At 35.4% G+C, this 21,089-nt stretch overlaps 1 protein-coding gene across 1 annotated transcript in view; it reads right to left on the bottom strand.

The window, feature by feature from the left end:
• LOC122810911 (glucagon-1-like) overlaps nucleotides 1–21,089 on the bottom strand; it is a 58,150-nt gene that overhangs the window by 22,325 nt on the left and 14,736 nt on the right. Inside the window, exons 3-4 of the mRNA XM_044082453.1 lie at nucleotides 4,177–4,332; nucleotides 4,022–4,090 (exon numbers count right to left, since the gene is read on the bottom strand). Coding sequence (XP_043938388.1) covers nucleotides 4,022–4,090; nucleotides 4,177–4,332 — 225 coding nt within the window. The remainder of the gene's footprint in view (nucleotides 1–4,021; nucleotides 4,091–4,176; nucleotides 4,333–21,089) is intronic.

The raw sequence follows: 21,089 nt of genomic DNA, 5'->3' as shown, positions 1-21,089 counted from the left end.
GCAAAGGTACATCCTCATCCATAAAATTAAACCAGTATGTATACCTAGCAAATGTTCATTTTTATTCATAGAATTAAACCAGTATATATACCTAGCAAAGGTTCATCGTGATACATAGAATTAAACCAGTATATATACCTAGCAAACGTTCATCTTCCATAGAATTAAACCAGTATATATACCTAGCAAATGTTCATCATCCATAGAATTAAACCAGTATATATATCTAGCAAAGGTTCATCATCATCCATACAATTAATCCAGTATGTATATCTAGCAAAGGCTCATCATGATACATTGAATTAAACCAGTATATATACCTAGCAAAGGTTCATCATCATCTATAGAAATAAACCATTATATATACCTAGCAAAGGTTCGTCATCATCCATAGAATTAGCCTAGTATATATACATAGCAAAGATTCATCATTCATGGAATTAAACCAGTATATATATATACCTAGCAAAGGTTCATCATCATCCATAGAATTAAACCAGTATATATATATATATATATATATATATATATATATATATAGCAAAGGTTAATCATTATCCATAGAATTAAACCAGTATATGTATCTAGCAAAAGTTCATCATCATCCATAGAATTAAACCACTATATATACCTAGCAAACATTCATCATCATCCATAAAATTAAACCAGTATATATATCTAGCAAACGTTCATCATCATCCATAGAATTAAACCAGTATATATACCTAGCAATGGTTCATCATCATTCATAGAATTAAACCAGTATTTATACCTAGCAAAGGTTCATCATCCATAGAATTAAACCACTATATATACCAAGCAAACGTTCATCATCATCCATAGAATTAAACCAGTATATATACTTTGCAAAATTTCATCATCATCTATAGAATTAAACCTGTATATATACCTAGCAAAGGTTTATCCTTATCCATAGAATTAAACCACTATATATTTTCCTAGTAAACGTTCATCATCAATAGATTTAAACCTGTATCTATACCTAGCAAAGGTTCGTCATCATCCATATAATTACACCAGTATATATACCTAGCAAAGGTTCATTATCATCCATAGAATAAAACCTGTATACATTCCTAGCAAAGGTTCATCATCATCCATAGAATTAAACAGTGTGCATACATAGCAAAAATTCATCATCATCCATAGAATTAAACCAGTATGTATATCTAGCAAAGGTTAATCATCCATAGAATTAAACCAGTATGTATACCTAGTAAAGGTTCATCATCATCCATAGAATTAAACCAGTATGCATACCCAGCAAAGGTTCATTATCATCCATAGAATTAAACCAGTATGTATACCTAGCAAAGGTTCATCATCATCCATAGAATTAAACCAGTATATATATTTAGCAAAGGTTCATCATTATCTGTAGAATTAAACCAGTATATATTTAGCAATGGTTCATCATTATCAGTAGAATTAAACCAGTATGTATACATAACAAAGGTTCATCCTCATCCACAGAATTAAACCAGTATATATACCTAGCAAAGTTTCGTCATCATCCGTAGACTTAAACCAGTATATATACCTAGCAACAGTTCATCATTATCCGTAGAATTAAACCAGTATGTATACCTAACAAAGGTTCATCATCATCCATAGAATTAAACCAGTATATATATTTAGCAAAGGTTCATCATTATCTGTAGAATTAAACCAGTATATATATCTAGCAACAGCTCATCATTATCCGTAGAATTAAACCAGTATGTATACCTAACAAAAGTTCATCCTCATCCATAGAATTAAACCAGTATATATAGCTAGCAAAGTTTCAACATCATCCATAGACTTAAACCAGTATATATACCTAGCAACGGTTCATCATTATCCATAGAATTAAACCAGTATATATACCTAGCAAAGTTTCATCATCATCCATAGACTTAAACCAGTATATATACCTAGCAAAAGTTCATCATCATCCATCTTGATTCTGTTTTTTAATTAAATCTCTGTGCTTGTCAGCTTGCAGTTTCTTAAAAACTTTTTAATTATATAAGACTATTCTTGCCATCATCTTTGTTGTGCATGGCTTGATTAACATGCTTAAAGTAATAATTACGGATATGCAGGTTATTGGCAGGCATGATTTACTGTGCCAACATCAAGAAAAAGTATAATGTCATAATGTTATGATATTTAAGCAAAGTTTTCTTTTTTATTTACACTAGGCTTACAGAAAGGTATTCCGGCTTGTGAGGACCATTTGTCTTCCTTCTTAGAAAATAAGCAGCCATTATTAGACTTTAAAGTGTAAAATCAATGCTTTATAAATACCATTGCTTCAGGGATCTGACTTAATTCCTTAATTAACTTTATACAATTTCATATAGATCAGCCAAAGCTACCAATAACATACATAATTTTTTTCTGCATAACAATAGCGGGTCACAGTCAGTGAAGTGGCTATAAGTGCTGGTTGGGCTGCATGTCTGTTTGTGGATAAAAGTACCATATGCTCTTCTCATCTGGTAATTTTGAAATAGAATTTAATGTGGCTTTACAGATCTAGTTTGTATGTGTGAGTGTGTGTGTGTATGTGTGTGTATGTGTGTGTGTGTGTGTGTGTGTGTGTGTGTGTGTGTGTGTGTGTGTGTGTGTGTGTCTTTGTGTGGGCGAGCATGGGCTTGTGTGTGTGAGAATTAAGCTGGAATACTTTGGATACTGTGTTTTTGTGAAACAAATGTGAAATATGTGACTGTCATTATTTTTTTTGACACAGACATCAAAAAGGGGATGCAGTCAGCAATGTAGGTATACTTGCTAGGTTTGGGAGATGCCTGTGGATACAAATAACTGATCCTGCTGAGCTGATAAATCTATTATCTCAGAAATAATTAATCTAGGCTTTGAAAATCTCTTAACTCTGGACATTCATTAATTTGGCTATTTAGAAGAAAGGTTCTGCCTCTTTAACCTGATTAATGTATTTGAAGAAGTTGCCAAAGTAGTGGATAGTGCTCACGTAGTGCATATAATATATCTAGACCTGTGCAAGGTCTTATTCACTATTCCTCATATAGGCATTATTAACAGATTTGTAAATCTAAATATAATTCCTTGTGTTGTGCAATGGATAGCTTACTGGTTTTCTGTCAGAAACCTTGTGGTTAGAGTCACAGGTGCCTCTTCTTAAAGCAAAAGCTTTACCAGTGGTGTCTCTCCTGTTTGGCATGTATTTCTCAGAAGGCCAACATTCCTGGTCTATTGTTATCTACTTTTAAAATAAATTGAATGTTATTTGATCTTTCACTAAATCACAATTGCTTCAGCATCAATTAGACCATGTTAAAAACCTAGTGGAAAGGCAATTGTTTCAAATTAATGCAATGGTGATCAGTTATGAGATGTTCCATGCTTCTGAAAATACCCTTCCATCAGTTGAGACTAGCAGTCCCATAGGTTCTCTGGTCTGCACTATAGATTCATCCATAAGAATGTGCTCCCCAGGCATGTGAACCCAAACCCTCCTTCTCAGGAGAAGTGAGATTGTTAAGCTTCTTCCCCATCACAACATATCACCTTGAGTAGGAGCTTGAAGTGCTATTCAAACTTGTGTGACCTGAGTCATTGTCAGGGCTTTATCCCTCTAAATCACTGGAGTTAGTAGTGTTAACAGCAGGGTAGAACCAGATATAACTTAAATATACTGGGGATGGAAATGTCATCCCATATCATAAAAGACACATGCATAAATTCCAATATCAGAGAAATGAGACCTCTGGAATTATGGTATATATCATTCCCTTAATGTTTTGACATAGTATAGGCTGAATTATTCCATTATATTCCATTTGGCACCATTTCTGCTTGTGTGGCAATTGTATGCACTCAATCCTTATAGTTTCATCAGCACCTGTCAGCTCACAGAAAGCTACTTTGTTCTTTCAGTTGTTCCAGAGGTATGCATTGAAGCAAACTTCACTCATAACAAATACACTAACCAAAGATAAAAAAAAATTAAAGTTGAAAATGCAAAGCTTACCTAAACAGTGAAAATCCAGAAGGGTAGCTGAAACCACTGGAATTTTGATTAATGTCTCTTTTTGCAGAACTATTCAGGATGAAAAAACAAAATCATGTTCACTTTCTGATATTGACAGCTTTTATTTATGATAACTAATTTTATTTTTCTCCTACCTGTATCTTTTTGTATTGATAAGCCAGTGAACGAAATCTTTTGCTTTCATTTTATCCAGATGCCTTGTAAAGTCACTGCTGAAGGTTCCCTCTGAATGCCGCTTGTTGTTAGAAGCAAACATATGTGAATGTTCCAATTTGTATTCTCGCCACCTGCTAAAATATACACATATTTTAGTAATTTCTTAAACTTGAGGTGAATATTACAGACTTTACATTTCAAAATATTAGATAAGATTATATGTATCATTGGAAAGGGAGTCATTATGGGTTTGAAAATAACAATAGATATTGTGCATTGCAGTTTTTAAGAATCAACCTGAACTAGTGGTAAAAAGGTAGTTGAAAGATCCCACAGCACTTATGATAAACAGAAAGTGAATTTCCTCATATCACAAGCTAGATTTTTCCCTAGTCAGTATGAATACCCATACCTGTCAACCTACAAAGGCTCCTGAGAAGTACATACACAAGGCCAAAAACTTGGACCAGAGTACCTCCGTCATTCACACTAAGACGACTTGCGAGTTCATTTCTCTCACCCTTTGATGCTTTTCATTAAGGTTCTTGGAAGGGTTAAGACTTTAAGGGTCGGGGAGTTTCTGAGACTTTGTATTAAGTTGCATAATAAGATGTTTTCCGTGCACTGAACATACATTGTTTTTACCAAAAATATAAAGAGTTATAAAAACTCTTTCTGGAGGCATTTGTGAACTGATGAGGTGGTTTCATTTGATTTTATAAAGAGAATGTCATCAGCATGCATAGATAGTTACATGTGTGTTATGTCAAATATCAGATTATTGATAAAGATTAAAAAATGAATCAGACCTAGTACAGACACAAAACTCCTAATGGCTGATATCACTACTCCTGCTATATCTGCTTTTCAAGGCAGTTTTGTCGCTAGGTCATTGTACCTTCATCAAAAATCTAATGATTTTTGTTTCCTAAATAATATCTGGCAGCCTATGTCTTTAAATGCATGTTTCATCTATATAAAGATGGGTTCAGTTAGTACCTCTTTCTCCCTGCTTGTTAGTATAGAGTCTGTAACAGTATTAGTAGCAGTGAGGGTGTTAAATCTGTTCCAGATCATGGACATACATTTCATTTATTGATATGGTTCAGTACAAGAGACTAGGAAGAAGCTGTTCTAATAAGGGAAAGTATAAACATGTTTAACAGAATATAAAAGGCTACCAGTTCTAATAGATAGGTTAAAGACATGAGAGAAAGTTTTTGCAAGTAGAGTAGCGGCCATTTTGAGAACTTTCTAATAGTTTTAAGAATACCTTGGTCATATGGAAGGGCAGACAATGGATTGTGGTTTGATTTTGCGTAAGAGACACAGAGGTGCTTCAGTGGAAGTTATGAACTCCTTTTGTATAACTGGTAGAGGAGGTACTGGACAAGATCTAATTTCTCAACTCTTTAATTCATACTTCCAAAATAATTTAAGATTGCTTTACAGAAAGGCTTGCAATTTCCTTATATATGTAGATCTTAATGTACTGGTAGCAATGTGGCAAGAGTTTTTAAGATGCAAGTATTGCTGAAACTTCTTCATATCTTTAGCAATGTGTTCTCTGCAAAACAAATGTTAACACATCTTTTTTTTCTAACACTTTTTATTCACTGGCAAATGTAATCCAAATGTAATCCAAATACGTAACTCTTACCACTGTACTACTTTATACAATACATACTTCTAATCTCTGTTTTCAAAACCTGCTGTCATTTCATGTTTAGCATATAAAACTGACGTACAACAATGGGGGAGGGTTTTAGGCGGTCCTTGCTACTGCGCATCTGGTGAGCCAGTACACTACACTATTGCCTATATATATATATATATATATATATATATATATATATATATATATATAGGTCGACCTGAAAACGCCGAAAGTTCACAATGCCGACAACGAGTACACCGACACTGGAAGATGGACAACGGAGAACACCGAAAGTTGAGAATCCCGATGCTGAGAACACCGACATGTTAAGGTAAGTGTGCGATAGGGACGAACATTAGGGTCAGGGTGTGGGTAAGGTAAGTGTGTGATAGTGACGGGCGTTAGGGTAGGGTGTGGGTCAGGTAAGTGTGCGATAGTGACGGACTTAAGGGTTAGGGGTGGATTAAGTGAGTTAAGGTTAGGGTGCGGGTAAGGTAAGTGAGTGAGAGTGACGGACCTTAGGGTTAGGGTTTGGGTTAAGGTTAGTGCATAGATAGTTGTGTATGTAGGTTTGTAAGGTTTTTGGTGTGCTTGTGTTGTGTGTGTGTTTTCCAGGAAAGGTATTTGTTTTGTTGATTGTTGGGATTGTGGTTTGATGGGCATGTGAAGTTTCGTGTTTTTGAACTTTCAGTTTTTTTCTTGTCAGTGTTTTGGCATGTCTGTGTTATCAGGTAGACCCATATATATATATATATATATATATATATATATATATATATATATATATATATATATGTGTGTAGATATACATATATATTTTTTATTTAACATTTGTTTACCAGGAAAGTCTGACTTGGAACAAAGCTAATTTTCAGTGGAGGCCCCAGAAGAAATGTTCCAGATGCATGTTTTTGCAGAGGAAACCCACAAGAACGCAGGGAGGACATGCAGACTCCACACAGAAAGCACTCCAGCTGACAACTGAACCAGAAAACCTCATGCTGTGAGGCGACAATGCTACCCCTGCTTCACTCTGCCGTCTACGTATATATATATATATATATATATATATATATATATATATATATATATATATATATATGTGTGTGTGTGTGTGTGTGTGTGTGTGTGTGTCTGTATATGTCCAATACTATGACACTACAATGAAGTCATATCTGCAGTAGGGATCTGTCTACATAATATACTTAGATGGAATAGAGTTAATAATAATGATGTTTAAACCAATAAGGAATATTATACATATACCCTAAAATAACTGGCAGACAAAAATAGACATCTTGGGTTTTGCAAATTTGTGAGCAACTATGACATGTTCAGACACTTTTTTCTTCATGTGTTAAAGTTTTCTAATTCTTTTACTTGTAATTCTGAATATTTTAGGTCTTCTTACAGTAGATAGATACAGTTGTTTAAATGTTGGGAAACAATTTTAATTTAAAGAAAGAATTGGTGAACTCATTACAGATATAAACAAGAGCGATTGAAATATTGCTTTTACTGCATACATACTTATAGCAGGTCCTGAACATAAATTTATGTTTTCACACAGTTTATTGTGTAACTCATGGAAATATTGAGTTTGACTTGAGCAATAAAGGTTTTCTATCAGGAAATACATAGCAAATATGTTGCATGCTGATATTTACCCAAGCCTTAATGAGAAATGTTCAGTTTCAGTCAGTAAAGAGCAGTCTTTTTCAATTAATATAAAAAGTTGTATTGCATAATATAGAAATGTACATATTATAAAATGTGCATTTAAACCAATTTTAACATTAATGTTTTCATTTTTATAAAACTCTTAGTGCTGTATGGTGTGAGGAAATGGCATTAGAGTGTATAGCAAATGTGCATAACTTGCTTTAGGCTACGACCAGCACCTAACACACTCAAACAAATTTCAAATTTTATAGCAGGACAACAAAGTTATGACCATTGGCTTTACAGGATTCCACCCTTGCCTTTTTCTCATACCAGCAGTAATCGAATATTGGCTTACAGTATTTTGTAGTCATGAATACAAAGATTCCAAGAAGGAGTTTATAATACATGATCAATGTTACCTCCCTTCGTACCTCTATGGTAACACACTGCCAGTTGCCTAATCAGTCTGGCACTCCCAGGTAACAATTACTGTTATGTCTGAAAAGAGACAACCATAACATATTAATTTATGATAGCTGTTACAAATCTGTCAAAGGACAGATAACAGCAGTTCCATTTCATTAATTCAATGTAATTAGCTTTATGTGGTAATAAAGTGATTTTCTTAAATTACACAAGTCATAATTAAAATTTAAATATACAGAAAGTAGCCATCATTGGTAGGGAAATTCAAGTAAAATTGCTAAACAGTTATTTTCAGAAAAATTATACTACTGAGAAACTGAAAAAATAAAATAAAAATGAAAAACTAGAGAAAGAAATCAGCACACAAAAGCACTCCAAATGTTAATGAAATAAGTTACACTCCAGATCAAAGTTATGTTGAGAGCTTTCGTTCTTTAATTATATACAAGAATTTCTTCAGAACAAATAAATGTAATGCACAGATCTAGTATATATATATATATATGTATAGTCACAGAACAATAAAACAGGTAATATGATCTCCCTGTAGTATGACATGTAAAGTGAAATGATTAACCTGGAAACTATGCTTAGTAAAGTCAACCAATCATAAGTGAAAGTTGAGAAAATTAGCCAGTCATGAATTCAAAGCTGAGCAAAGTAGCCAATCATTATCCCCCTCAGAAGTTAAGCAACAAATCATTGTTAAGCATACCATCACAATGCACTGGAAATACTTATGTTTTCATTTAAGCCAGGAGCAGCCTCCACATTTAAAAATAGTTGCCATTTCAGTTCTTTTAGTTCCAAAAAGGAATCCCAATCTCCAAAGGAATTATCTAGCTGCTCCAGGACAAAAAAGCTGTACCCAGTGCATTAGAAACATCTTTAGACCGCATAGCTCCCAAGTGCTCTTTGATGCGGTCAGAAAGCTTTCTACAAGTTTTACCAATATAGAAACATGACATGAGTCACAAAAGGCAGAATAAAGAACGTGTTCTGAATGGCAGTAGTAGAATTTTTTAAAAACCACACCGTAATTAGTGTTTGAAATAGTATTCCTGACCCTGAAAAATACACTTACAAACTACACAATGTCCACAAGTAAACATTCCATGTGGGCCAAAGCGATCATTCGTAATGTCCAAACTGAACTGCTGATCCCTTTGCTCAAAAAATGCCTTAAAGTCCTAGATCTCTTAAAAGTGAAGTTCGGAACACTCCCTAAGATAGAGCACACCTGTATGTCACTGGAAATAATGTCTCGGTTATCATTTATTACAGATCTAATTGCTTCCATGCCTCTGTAAATAGGAAGCAGAAAGCTATGCAATTTGTTAGTGTTTTGAGGGTGCTTAGTCTTAGACTGGAAATCAAATTTAAGGATAGGGTGGAATTTAGCATAGCGCTCTGCAGCCACTTCCAAAAACACATTGTCCAGTAAATAGTCAGGGTAATGTCTATGCGCAAATCTGTTTAAAAAAAAACACTCCTGCCGAAATACCTCATCATCCAAAATTATTCTGGATAACCTAATGAACTGGCCTCAAACGATGTTTTGTTTCATGAAAAAGAGGCATTGACTCTTGAAATCAAGATAATTATTTCTGAACATGTCCTTTCTCAACACATTAGAAGAGAGGACTCCTGTAGTGGTATCAAGTGTAAGCTCTAGCTGCTCTTATGTGTACATCTGACTAAAAGGGTGACTGAAGCTGTCTGTTGGTGTTTTGTGAATATATTCAGTAGATGAGTAAAATAAAAAAATGATAATGAGCACAATAAAACAAATATATGACAAGCCTATACAAACACGAACTTCTCCCCAGCTTAGCCATGAGAGCACATCCTTCCTACTTAGTAATAATCACTTACACCTCCCTTTCACAGAAAAGTCCCTGCATCACAGGAAACATCTAAATGAATGTAAGTTCTGTGGTTGGTCACTACTGTAAGAACCCAAGCACAAGCAAATACGGTATTGTATGAGCAAAAGAGGATTGTTGTGCTGCATTAACTAGATAGTGAGGAATTTTCAGACCTCACAAGCTGATGTATTTCCTTAGTTCAAATACCTTTGCAGTAAGCTGAAAATGGTGTCCTTTCAAGGTCGCCTCCTTATAATTAATGGGCTGGAAGCCCACAATTTCAGAGGTGTGTAGCTGTCACACAGAGGAATTTTGAGGCCAAGACTGGAGAGTCTTGATGGAACCTAACCAGACAGAGCTGTGGAAGTTTCACAGGAATTATTGGAAGTCCTGAGGAAATACTCAAGGAGTAACAGTAACCTATTAGTTCATATATTTGAGGATTTGCAACACCCAGTTGTAAATTGCAAGAATCATTGTACTATTATAAAAGTGACTAGGACAAACAGATGTGTGCTGTCAGTACTTTGCACAGTAAATAAATGGCACATAGAAAGAAATGTCTTCAGTATGCAATACCTGCTAATACTCTCTCTCTCGTGTGTTTGTGTGTGTGTGTGTGTGTGTGTGTGTGTGTGTGTGTGTGTGTGTGTGTGTGTGTGTGTGTATATATATATATGTATATGTATATGTGTATATATATATATATATATATATATATATATATATATGTATATATATATATATATATATATATATATATATATATATATATATATATATATATATACATACAGAGAGAGAGAGTGAGAACATATGGATAAATGGAGGGGTGGGAAAGGACAGACAGAGATGTAAAACTGTCAGTTACTGTGAGAAGGGAAATGATTCGGTACATACTTCAGGAGAAGTATAATATTACAGGGTAGTATGAATTGCAGTGCATTACCTACAACCGTGTACGTTATAAGAAAGTTTCAAGAATGTGTTTGACAAGAGTTAAGAAAGGAGAGGACATAGTAGTAGTGGGGTGTCAGCTTAAGAGCTATCTTCAACACCCAGGAGTCCTCCACATATGCTAGGTTTTCTGTCAGCATGTTCATATGTTCATATATTGGTAATACAGGTGGCAGTCTGGAGACTGTGCTAGCAAACCTCAATAGTAGTTAATTTCAGGCTTATACTGTGAACTCCAAACTTGAAAGACATAAATATAAAAAAGGGCTTTTATGCTATGTCACTAAGCTGCTTCATTGAGGTACCGAGCTGATTGTGCAAAGGAACTGAGCACCAGTTATGAGCTGATTGTGCAAAGGGACTGAGCACCAGTTATGAGTTGATTGTGCAAAGGAACTGAGCACCAGTTATGAGTTGATTGTGCAAAGGGACTGAGCACCAGTTATGAGTTGATTGTGCAAAGGAACTGAGCACCAGTTATGAGCTGATTGTGCAAAGGGACTGAGCACCAGTTATGAGTTGATTGTGCAAAGGGACTGAGCACCAGTTATGAGCTGATTGTGCAAAGGAACCGAGCACCAGTTATGAGCTGATTGTGCAAAGGGACTGAGCACCAGTTATGAGCTGATTGTGCAAAGGGACTGAGCACCAGTTATGAGCTGATTGTGCAAAGGGACTGAGCACCAGTTATGAGCTGATTGTGCAAAGGGACTGAGCACCAGTTATGAGCTGATTGTGCAAAGGAACTGAGCACCAGTTATGAGTTGATTGTGCAAAGGGACTGAGCACCAGTTATGAGCTGATTGTGCAAAGGAGATGAGTTCCAGTTATTCATTCAATAAATATTTGTGCTGCATAAACCAAGGTGCTACAGTGCATCAGACAGAAAGAACACATTTAATTAAACTTGTGTAGCTAAACAATGATACAGGACAGTAAAGGCTGCTTTAATTAGCTGACTGAATCATTACTCTGTTTATTAATCAGGTACTGGCCTGTACAACATTAATAAAGCATAGCTGTTATGGAATGAGTAACTGAAATTTCTCAACCACTTATGATTTCACTGCATTTAACTAAAAGTATCTGCAATTAGGACTACATCTGTCTTCCCTTCCACTTATTAAAAGTAAGTAAAAGTGAAGATAAACATGAGTGGTGCTTCTCAAGTGCCTCAATTGTCAGATAAAGACTACTACAGAAAGCTGTTTAAAGTGATACTCTTCTGTTAAATAAGTGCTGTCCTGAGTGGATAGAACTGAACTAACTTTTATTTCTGATTATTGTGAGGGTTGCAGTTTCTCTCATTAAGTCACTAATGAAGAATCACATAACGCATTGCTAAATGAAAACTGCATATTGTTGAGAAATGACTTGTGACCTTGCTAATAATATTCAACATATTAGGAGTTGCATGTTTTACATGAGGTCCTCTCCTCAAATTTATGTTTGTAACAAAATGAATGCCACAGTATTTATTGTTCATTGCTTCCCCTATGAAATATTGACAGTATACCTACCCACAAAACCAAACACACACAAGAGCTGTGTTTTTGCAGCATCCATCTACATAGGGTGAATTCACACCCCAACTCAGCTCCCTTACATAAATATACTAAGTCCACAATTGTACAACTATGGGGAAAAGTGAAACACCCTGCAAGGACAAACACACTAACCACAACAACTATGATCTCACTGTCACAGTATTAGCATAAGAAAAGCAGTCAAGACAATGCAACACTGGGGAAACTGGAACAGGGAAACAGTAACAGGTCACATTTATGGCTGAACTTGAAGTATAAGCTGAAAAAAAGCATATGTGTTTCCACAGTGTTGAAACTATAACGCATGAGGTGCTCACTATAACCAGGCACTGTGATCTGTGCATTTAACCAACTAGTTTAAGTTCTACGGTTCTGGGCTGTTTCACATGTGTGAGCAAATACCATGCACCAGTGACACTGCAAGAGGTAAACCTTTCAATTTAGATACTAATACCCCTCTGTAAATGGAAAGGTGATTGTATACACCTTACACTGATGGCTTAACTCATTAACAGCTGTGTGGTATGGAATGTACACATCTAGCAGCCTACACACATCTTGCATTCCAGAGCATTTTCCAAAAAATAAACTTAAAAAGCATAAGATAACCAAATATAGATATTTTGTGAACAATAAAAGCAATTAAAACTGTACAAATATCAATGTTACCAGTAAGAAGTATTCTTTAGAGTAATAATAGTCAGGGCATTCATAGGCTTTCCATCAATGTTATAATTAAGCAATAACTGATGATGTCGGTGAGGTATATTAAGATTTACCCATGGTTGGTGTGCTGAAGCCCGGGTGATTAAATAAAGCCAACTGTGGGTAATTCTTAATATACCACACTGACATCATCGGTTATTGCTGTAATACAATGACATTATTTAAGAAAAATGACTTACTTTTCTTAAATAATGTCTTTGTATAACCACGCCGTGGTGTCTTTCTTTCTGGTATATATCTTGCTGCCTTTTTTGATTTACTGCGCATACGTATGGGACTTACGTTCCCACGCATACCCAGTATATCAATGCTTTGGGAAGGAAGCAACGGAGAAAAGAAGGTCTCCATTGCTCCTTTTTCTTTTCTTTTTTTTTTTTTTTTTGTTTAAAAAAAAACAAAAAACATTTTAGACAGTTTAGGGGTAGGAGAGAGACAGAATGGAGGAAATACAAGGAAAATCAGGTACGTGCCTTTAGTTTTGAATAATGTACCTGACTTTCCTAGTATTTTCTCCATTCTGTCTCTCTGCTATGTCCGGAGTCCAGATTTCTGGTTGTATTGATTTATTTTTGTTATAAAAATGAAAAGTTATATTATATACCAATGGAAAAAAGTTCAGGCGACCAGACCTTTTTCCATTGGTATATGCTCAGATTTAAAATGGACACTCTGATGGGGCTGACCAATCAGCATGCTCATTTTCGAATATTAATGGACAGTCATTGTATAATATATTATAATGCACACAAATCCCAAATTATATTTTTTATTAAACTTTCACAAACAAATTATCATATCTTGTAAACTGTACTACCTTGACAGATATTGTCAGAAGATGTTTGTTAACCATACATAAGCTTTCACATGGCAAAAAAAATTCCTCTGTGAATACATGCTTATTGTGATATTTACAGAAATATGAAAACATATGCTTAATTGTATAATTAGCAATATAAACAATACTGAATATCTCTAAAGACGTGCAGCTTACAGTGCAAATATCAAAAGCAGTCTTCTTCAAGAGCATTCAAGGTTTTACCTGATATCATGCAACAGTCTGTAAGTCACTTGGTTTTCGAAGTATTAAGTACATATGGCAGTATTGTTTATTTTCATAATTACTAACATATAGCTATCAATATATTGGGTATAGTATAATATTAATGTACATTGATAATGAATTTTCCTGTCTCCTACCATTTCATTTCACACCATACCCTTCAATAACATGTAGATCTCTCAGTTATGAAAATATGAACATAAATATGAAAATCTGAATAATAAGTGACATATTGATTCATTTCTCTACTGCAGGACATCCTAGATTAACAATCTTATTGTCATTTTGTTAATAACTCTTTGCACTTTCTAATACTGCCTATTATTGTCTGATAAGTCACTTGGTTAAAGAGGCCAAGCCCCAGAAGAAAATGGTCTGGATGTCAAAAGGAGGTACAGGTATGAAATGAAAGTATACAAACATGGTGTTATAAGTTTAAGTGATTTAAATCATAAATTCATCATAATGTATGATGCTCTGCAATCTACAAATATTATAAATGAATATTTGATGAGAATATAATGCACATTTCCAGCCTTTAGCTTTATTATGTCATACATTAAATCTTGGTTGAAATAAATTGGTTACTTGAATCATGTAAACACACAAATAACCATTTTGCTGATTTCATAGATGACAGTGGTGGTATCATCAAAAACAAAGTAAAGAAAATTACTATATGCAAACTCACAATTCACTAAACAAAAGGAAGTGCTGAAATAAAAGCTATTTGCCTTCTGTGGAAGGTTGGGTGCCGGGCTGGCAACTCAACACCGTAAAACTCCACTGCCAATCATGAGCGGACAGGTGATCTGCTGTGGCGACCCCAAACGGGTCTATATTAGAACATCGAAGTTTCACAACTTTGAATGTTCTAATATTGAACCCTATTATGTGAAAGTTGAAAATATCGAAGCAACAGAAAAACAAATTTTTTTCCTAAGGAAAGAATTTGGTTGTCCGTATCTGTTGCTTCGGTATTTTCAGCACTGTGGTGGAAAGTTACGAGTCGGGTTCAGGTAAGTGTGCGATTGAGTGCGGGTTAGGGTAGTTAGGGTTAGGTTGCGGGTTAGGTATGTTTGCGACTGTGTGGACGTGAGGGTTAGGGCGGGTTAGGTGAGTTAGGGTTAGGGCGTGAGTTAGGTATGTGTGTGATTGTGTGGACGTGAGGGTTAGGGCAGTTAAGTGATTTAGGGTTAGGGCACGGGTCAAGTAAGTGTGAAATTGTGTGGACGTGAGGGTTAGGGCGGGGTAGGTGAGTTAGGGTTAGGGCGTGAGTTAGGTATGTGTGTGATTGTGTGGACGTGAGGGTTAGGGCAGTTAAGTGATTTAGGGTTAGGGCACGGGTCAAGTAAGTGTGAAATTGTGTGGACGTGAGGGTTAGGGCGGGGTAGGTGAGTTAGGGTTAGGGCGTGAGTTAGGTATGTGTGTGATTGTGTGGATGTGAGGGTTAGGGCAGTTAAGTGATTTAGGGTTAGGGCACGGGTCAAGTAAGTGTGAAATTGTGTGGACGTGAGGGTTAGGGCGGGGTAGGTGAGTTAGGGTTAGGTAAGTGTGCGATGGTGACGGACCTTAGGGTTAGGGTTTGGGTTAAGGTAAGTGGATAGTTAGTGGTGTGTGTATAGTTTAGTGTAGGGTTAGGTGTAAGATTTTAGGTGTATGTGTGTGGATTGCTGTTTGTTTGGTGTACTGGTGTTGTGTGCATGTGTTTTGGAACAACAAATGTTTTCCCTAGGAAAAAATTCGCTGTTCTGTATGTTTGATGTTTTTAGCTTTCACGTAATAGGGTTCGATATTAGAACATTCGAAGTTTTGAAACTTCAATGTTCTAATATAGACCCCCCCCCAAATTGGGAAAAGCCGAAAGAAGAAGAAGATTAAATATAAATTCCATGGTGCATCAGCTACATGCCTTCTAGGAGAATTTACTGATCAATACCCAGTCAGCACTAAAACCACAAATTACAGCACATTAACATTGTGACTTAGCTGTTTATTACTGAAATTAGCTTTTTTACGGTAGTACTGTAAGAAATGATGATTTATTTGAAATACTTCTTTTGCTCAAGATTATAGTTTACTTTAAATGCCTAAATTTGGAAGGAAAATGTACTTTTCCAGCTAAAACTAATGCTGTTATTAATATTTTTGAAAAAGTGTGTGAAAATGAATTATGGGTTGAATTTTATAAACATTTCCACAAGAGCAACTCTTATAATTTGAGCAAGGATGAATGTCAAACTTTAAAATGGTTAAAGTCAAAGAAGCAGAAGTTACTGAAGTGTAAAGCCGATAAAGGGAGTAATGTGACTACTATGAAGAGGTCATCTTATTTAGCTATATCTTATGCACTTTTAAACAATGCAAATAATTACATGAACATAGATCAATATATGGGGACATTTTTAATGAGGAGCTATTTGAAATTTTAAAGAGCGGAGAAAGATTGGGCTTATGAAAGGAAGATGTTGATATGTTATTTTAAAGTTACCCACTGTTTTCAAATCACTCCATTCACCCACAGGAAGACCTATTATTTCTGGAGCAGGTAGTTACATGAAAAGAGTAGGGACATTATAAGATCAAATTTAAAAAAGATATATAAGTTGTGTTAGCACACTCATATGTTAAATACACTTCTGAACTTCTTGCTAGATTCTGTAGTATAATCACTTTTATTGGTTAAGCCTAGCTGTTCAAAGCCTATAAACTTCAGTTCAATATATTTACGGCATAGGCATAACAGCTGTGGTGCACTATCTAGATGAGGATGTCTTATGTGTACTGCACTTTTGTCTGTCACATACTGTGTTCTCTGAACAGGAATGTTATTTGCAGAGGAAAGGCACTGCAATGGGAGATCCATGTGCACCTGCTTATGCAGAGTTGGATCATGGTCAAATGGGGTCCTAGGCAGGGTAATGGAACAGGGCCCTCCCCACTGCCATAGCAATATCCCATTGCTTGGCTGTCTCACTGCAATTAAAAGAGTGCACTATTTAAACCTATCAATGTGCACACTGTTTTCATTTTTATTTTTACACGCGGCCGGGGGGACGGACCCGCGGGGTGGTCACAGAGATTTAGATTTAGTTAAAACTGATTAACATTGCCAGCAATTTGCTAAACTAAACAAAAATGCTTACATTGAAAAGAGACTTAGCAACAGCAATGGTAAACTACTCTTCCCTTGATACTCAAATGCATTGCAAAATGCATCTGGCAACCCATTAAACCATAACAGACATGCTGGGATTCATACTCAAATAGCATAAAGTGAAGCTCTAATAAGCAGCTATGTGATAGGTGCACCAATTCAAAAGACAAAAGTGTAACACATTTGCTAAAAGCCTGGGACAGCTCAGTGGATGCATGACCCTTTTCAGGAACAGCTCAAGAGCAGTGTCTAGTAAAGGAACTCAAGTCACACAGAAGACAAATGATGGCTGAGGGGATCAAACCCTGCACTACAGGAATCAGCTCGTTAACAACTTATAGCCTTACTCATCTCCAAAAACAAACTGCAGAAGCCCAAACACAGTGAGCTTCACGCCTTTCTGCCTGAAAATTAAAAATGTATTCATATTAAAATATTAACATTATCTGTGTAGACTTCATAATGTCTAGTTTATTCACAGTGAAATAATACGCATTCTGTCAATAAAACAAAGAAACCAAGGAAAATACCCAAAGGACATGGTTCATAGCATGATGTTTCTGCTTACTACAATCAGTTCCATCCTCTACAGCATTAACTACTCTGAAATGCAGGAGACATGCACATACACAAACACAGATGTGATCATCATTTACAGAACCTTGTATGACTACATGCAAATGAGATATTTTCTTGTGATCAAGTGATCGAATAAATGAGCAAATACATAAGTAATGACTTAGAAGTCTATGTTAGCTTGTACCTATGAGACCTATATAGTGCCCCATATAACAACCCCCACACCCTCTGAACTGCTTAGTTCAAGAATCTGAGAAAAACACACAACATTGAAAATAAATTCTAAACATTGGTCTCACATGCTTAGGTTTTGTGTTAGCATGGAATTTCTGAAGGGATAAAGTCTGAAATGCATGTTTGTCATTATTTAGTGACTGAAGTCCACAACACTTTACCAGAAATCACAAATCACATGCAACCCCCCCCCCCCACTACAAATATAATAAAATAAAATAAAATTAGAGATTGTTGAGAACTACATACACAAACACCCACCCCCTCACACACACCCCTAATCACCTACCTTTGCATTATGTACCTCAGACATTCTTGTGTTTTCAGCCTCAAGCACCATTTACTCCACATGTTGAGTTCTTATTAGCATGGTTGCCTGCTTTGAATGTTCATACAGCTGTTTGAACATTCATTCTCTGTAATCCTCATTACCACTGTCAAAACTGTAAATTGTCAAGTGTTTTCCTGGCTACTAGTGTGCATTAGGACTTGTCAAACTGTTCACTGTCCAGTGGCTCCCTGCCTATTAGCACAGCATTTATGCTTTTAAAACTATCATTCTTCAGCATTGCCCTGCCAATTACCATAGCATTAGCTCTGTTTTTTTTTTTAACAGTAACAGCTGAATGGGGTAATTAGGGAATATGTGGGACGTTTTGCAATGTTTATAGGTCCCCAGCCAGCACCAGGCCATAGGCAGCTCCCTAGGTTGCCTAGTGCTGAATCTGGCCCTGTGCCAATGCTAATGTTTTTATGGCAGATTTTGAAAGGCATTTTATATACCCAGATGAGTTTATGGCAAACAGTGTTGTGGGATATGTTAGATACATAGACAATTTGTTATTGCTATGTAAGGGTGATAAACAGGTGTAACGTTTGTTCATATGTTAAGCAACAACACATGGGCAGTAGAATTTGATTATGATTTAATTAAAGTGTCAGTTCATTTTTTTGGATGTCACTTTAACAGGAAAGGTTGGTGTGGCCATAGCATTAATTATTTAGGAAGTAGACTTCAACCAATAATTTTTTTGCATGTATCTAGTTCATACACATTATATTCAATTAATTCTTTACCATTGGTGGAGTTAATCAGGTTAAAAAATAATACCACAAATAAGGATGAGTTACCAGAGTTGATACAGGAAATGGAATTTAGATTAAGACAACATGGCTATTCTGAGAAATTACTTACTTAATGATGACACTGGGCGTTCAATTATTTGGAGTGCAGTAGTTGTGCTGGAGATGCTTTAATTAGTAAATTAGGTGGCCAAAGTAGGGAGCCATTATATTGCTTGACAAAGTATTCTACATTTTCTGATGTTTTTGTTCAAGTAGTTAAATCTAACTGCCATATTCTGCAGTCTAATAGTTTGTTACATAAAGTTTAACCCAGGGCTCCAATTTCTTCTTACAGCAGGAGTTAAATATTAGTGAAATTATATTTTTTCTTTATTATTTATTTATTTGACTTTGTTCACTGGCAAAGTCTGACTGGGTAATGCCCATTATCAGCGGAGTCCCGGGGAAAAAAGCTCCATTTGCTTACATTGCATTATACTAAGTTCCAGTTAAACACAGAGTAGTTAAATGTCTATGTACATTTATACACAAACAGTAGTTACATTTCTACATATATATTCTAAGATTTTACAGAGGTGGAAGTTACTAAAGAGAAAGCACAAGTGCAACTTGGGGGATTGTACAGGCAGCACGTATGTTGAAAATATTATGTTTAAAGAGAGTATTTGGATAGTATTGTACAGTGAAAAAGTTTTAACCCAGTGACAAGCATGTATACAGGACCAGGATTAGCTAAGATGTTGTTTAAGCAGTGGTTTAAAACTACTGAGTTTGTCAGAGACTTTTATTTGGATGAGGATACTACTCCAGAGTTCAGCAATGCACTAGGAGTAAAGCAAGTCTCCTGTAATATTATCTGATTCATTTGTAAGTAATAACAGTTTGTTTTTAAAACCCTAGTTGTGTATGCTATGAGTTCACAAACAGGTACCTTTAAGTGTGGAAAGTGCAATGCATGTAAATACATACTTCATGGAAATGAACACAGTATAAATGATAAAGTACATACATCAACTCAGTTTTACAATTGTTTATCAAACAAAGTTGTTTATGCCATAAAATGAAGTTGTATACAGACAAACTAAAATGGTGGTTAAGGTCAGAATACAAGAACATCACTCTGACATATGAAATGCAAATATATGTAGTAGTACAGTTATGCATATGCTAGAATTCCACAACTGTGTTACTCATGCCTTTCAATTTATGTTAGTTAAAAGTGTTTTGTTAGGAGGGGGAGATGCAGTGCCAGCTTTAAATCAGTTGGAAGCAAGAATGATTATTAGCAATTACACTAAGTTCTCCAAGGATAGGATTAAATAATGAGACTAATTTGAAATCTTTAACTAAATTTTGAATGTTTTGTATGAGTTAGTTTAACAATTTAAGAAGTAATATGATAGATGTGTTAATTTTGTTACTGATGGGGATGAACTGTCTCTTTAATTTGTGTTTTTACTGTTGATTGGGTGCATATTTAAAGGCTTGACATGTATTCATCATTAGATTCCCTAGAAGGCATGTAGCTGAGGCACTAAGGAATTTAACTTTAACAATTATTTCAGCACTTCCTGCTTGTCCTTTTGTTGAGTGACTTGCGAGTGGTGTTATTCCCACCATTCCCATAGCTATCCGCCACATATTACTTTTGGTACATATTGAACATGCTTGATGGTGAGTATATATATATATATATATATATATATATATATATATATATATATATGACAATCATATTGAATACACTTATTAAAATGCATGCTAGACAGACCAAGTGTCTCTTTCTGCCCTCTATCCCTTTTGCTGTCAGCCAAATATCACTTAAAGTCATGGTGATTTTTTTAATTTGAATTGGTATACAAGGACAAAATGCATTGGTATACATGGGCAACATCAGCAGATGTGGTAAGGAATACAGCTATAAAGGTA

This window comes from Protopterus annectens, chromosome 9.part0 (genome assembly GCF_019279795.1).
Source record: "Protopterus annectens isolate FY-2018-M chromosome 9.part0, PAN1.0, whole genome shotgun sequence".
In the NCBI taxonomy this organism is placed as follows: Eukaryota; Metazoa; Chordata; order Ceratodontiformes; family Protopteridae; genus Protopterus; species Protopterus annectens.
The sequence above is the reverse complement of the archived record's forward strand: the minus strand, read 5'-3'. Positions and strand labels throughout refer to the sequence as shown.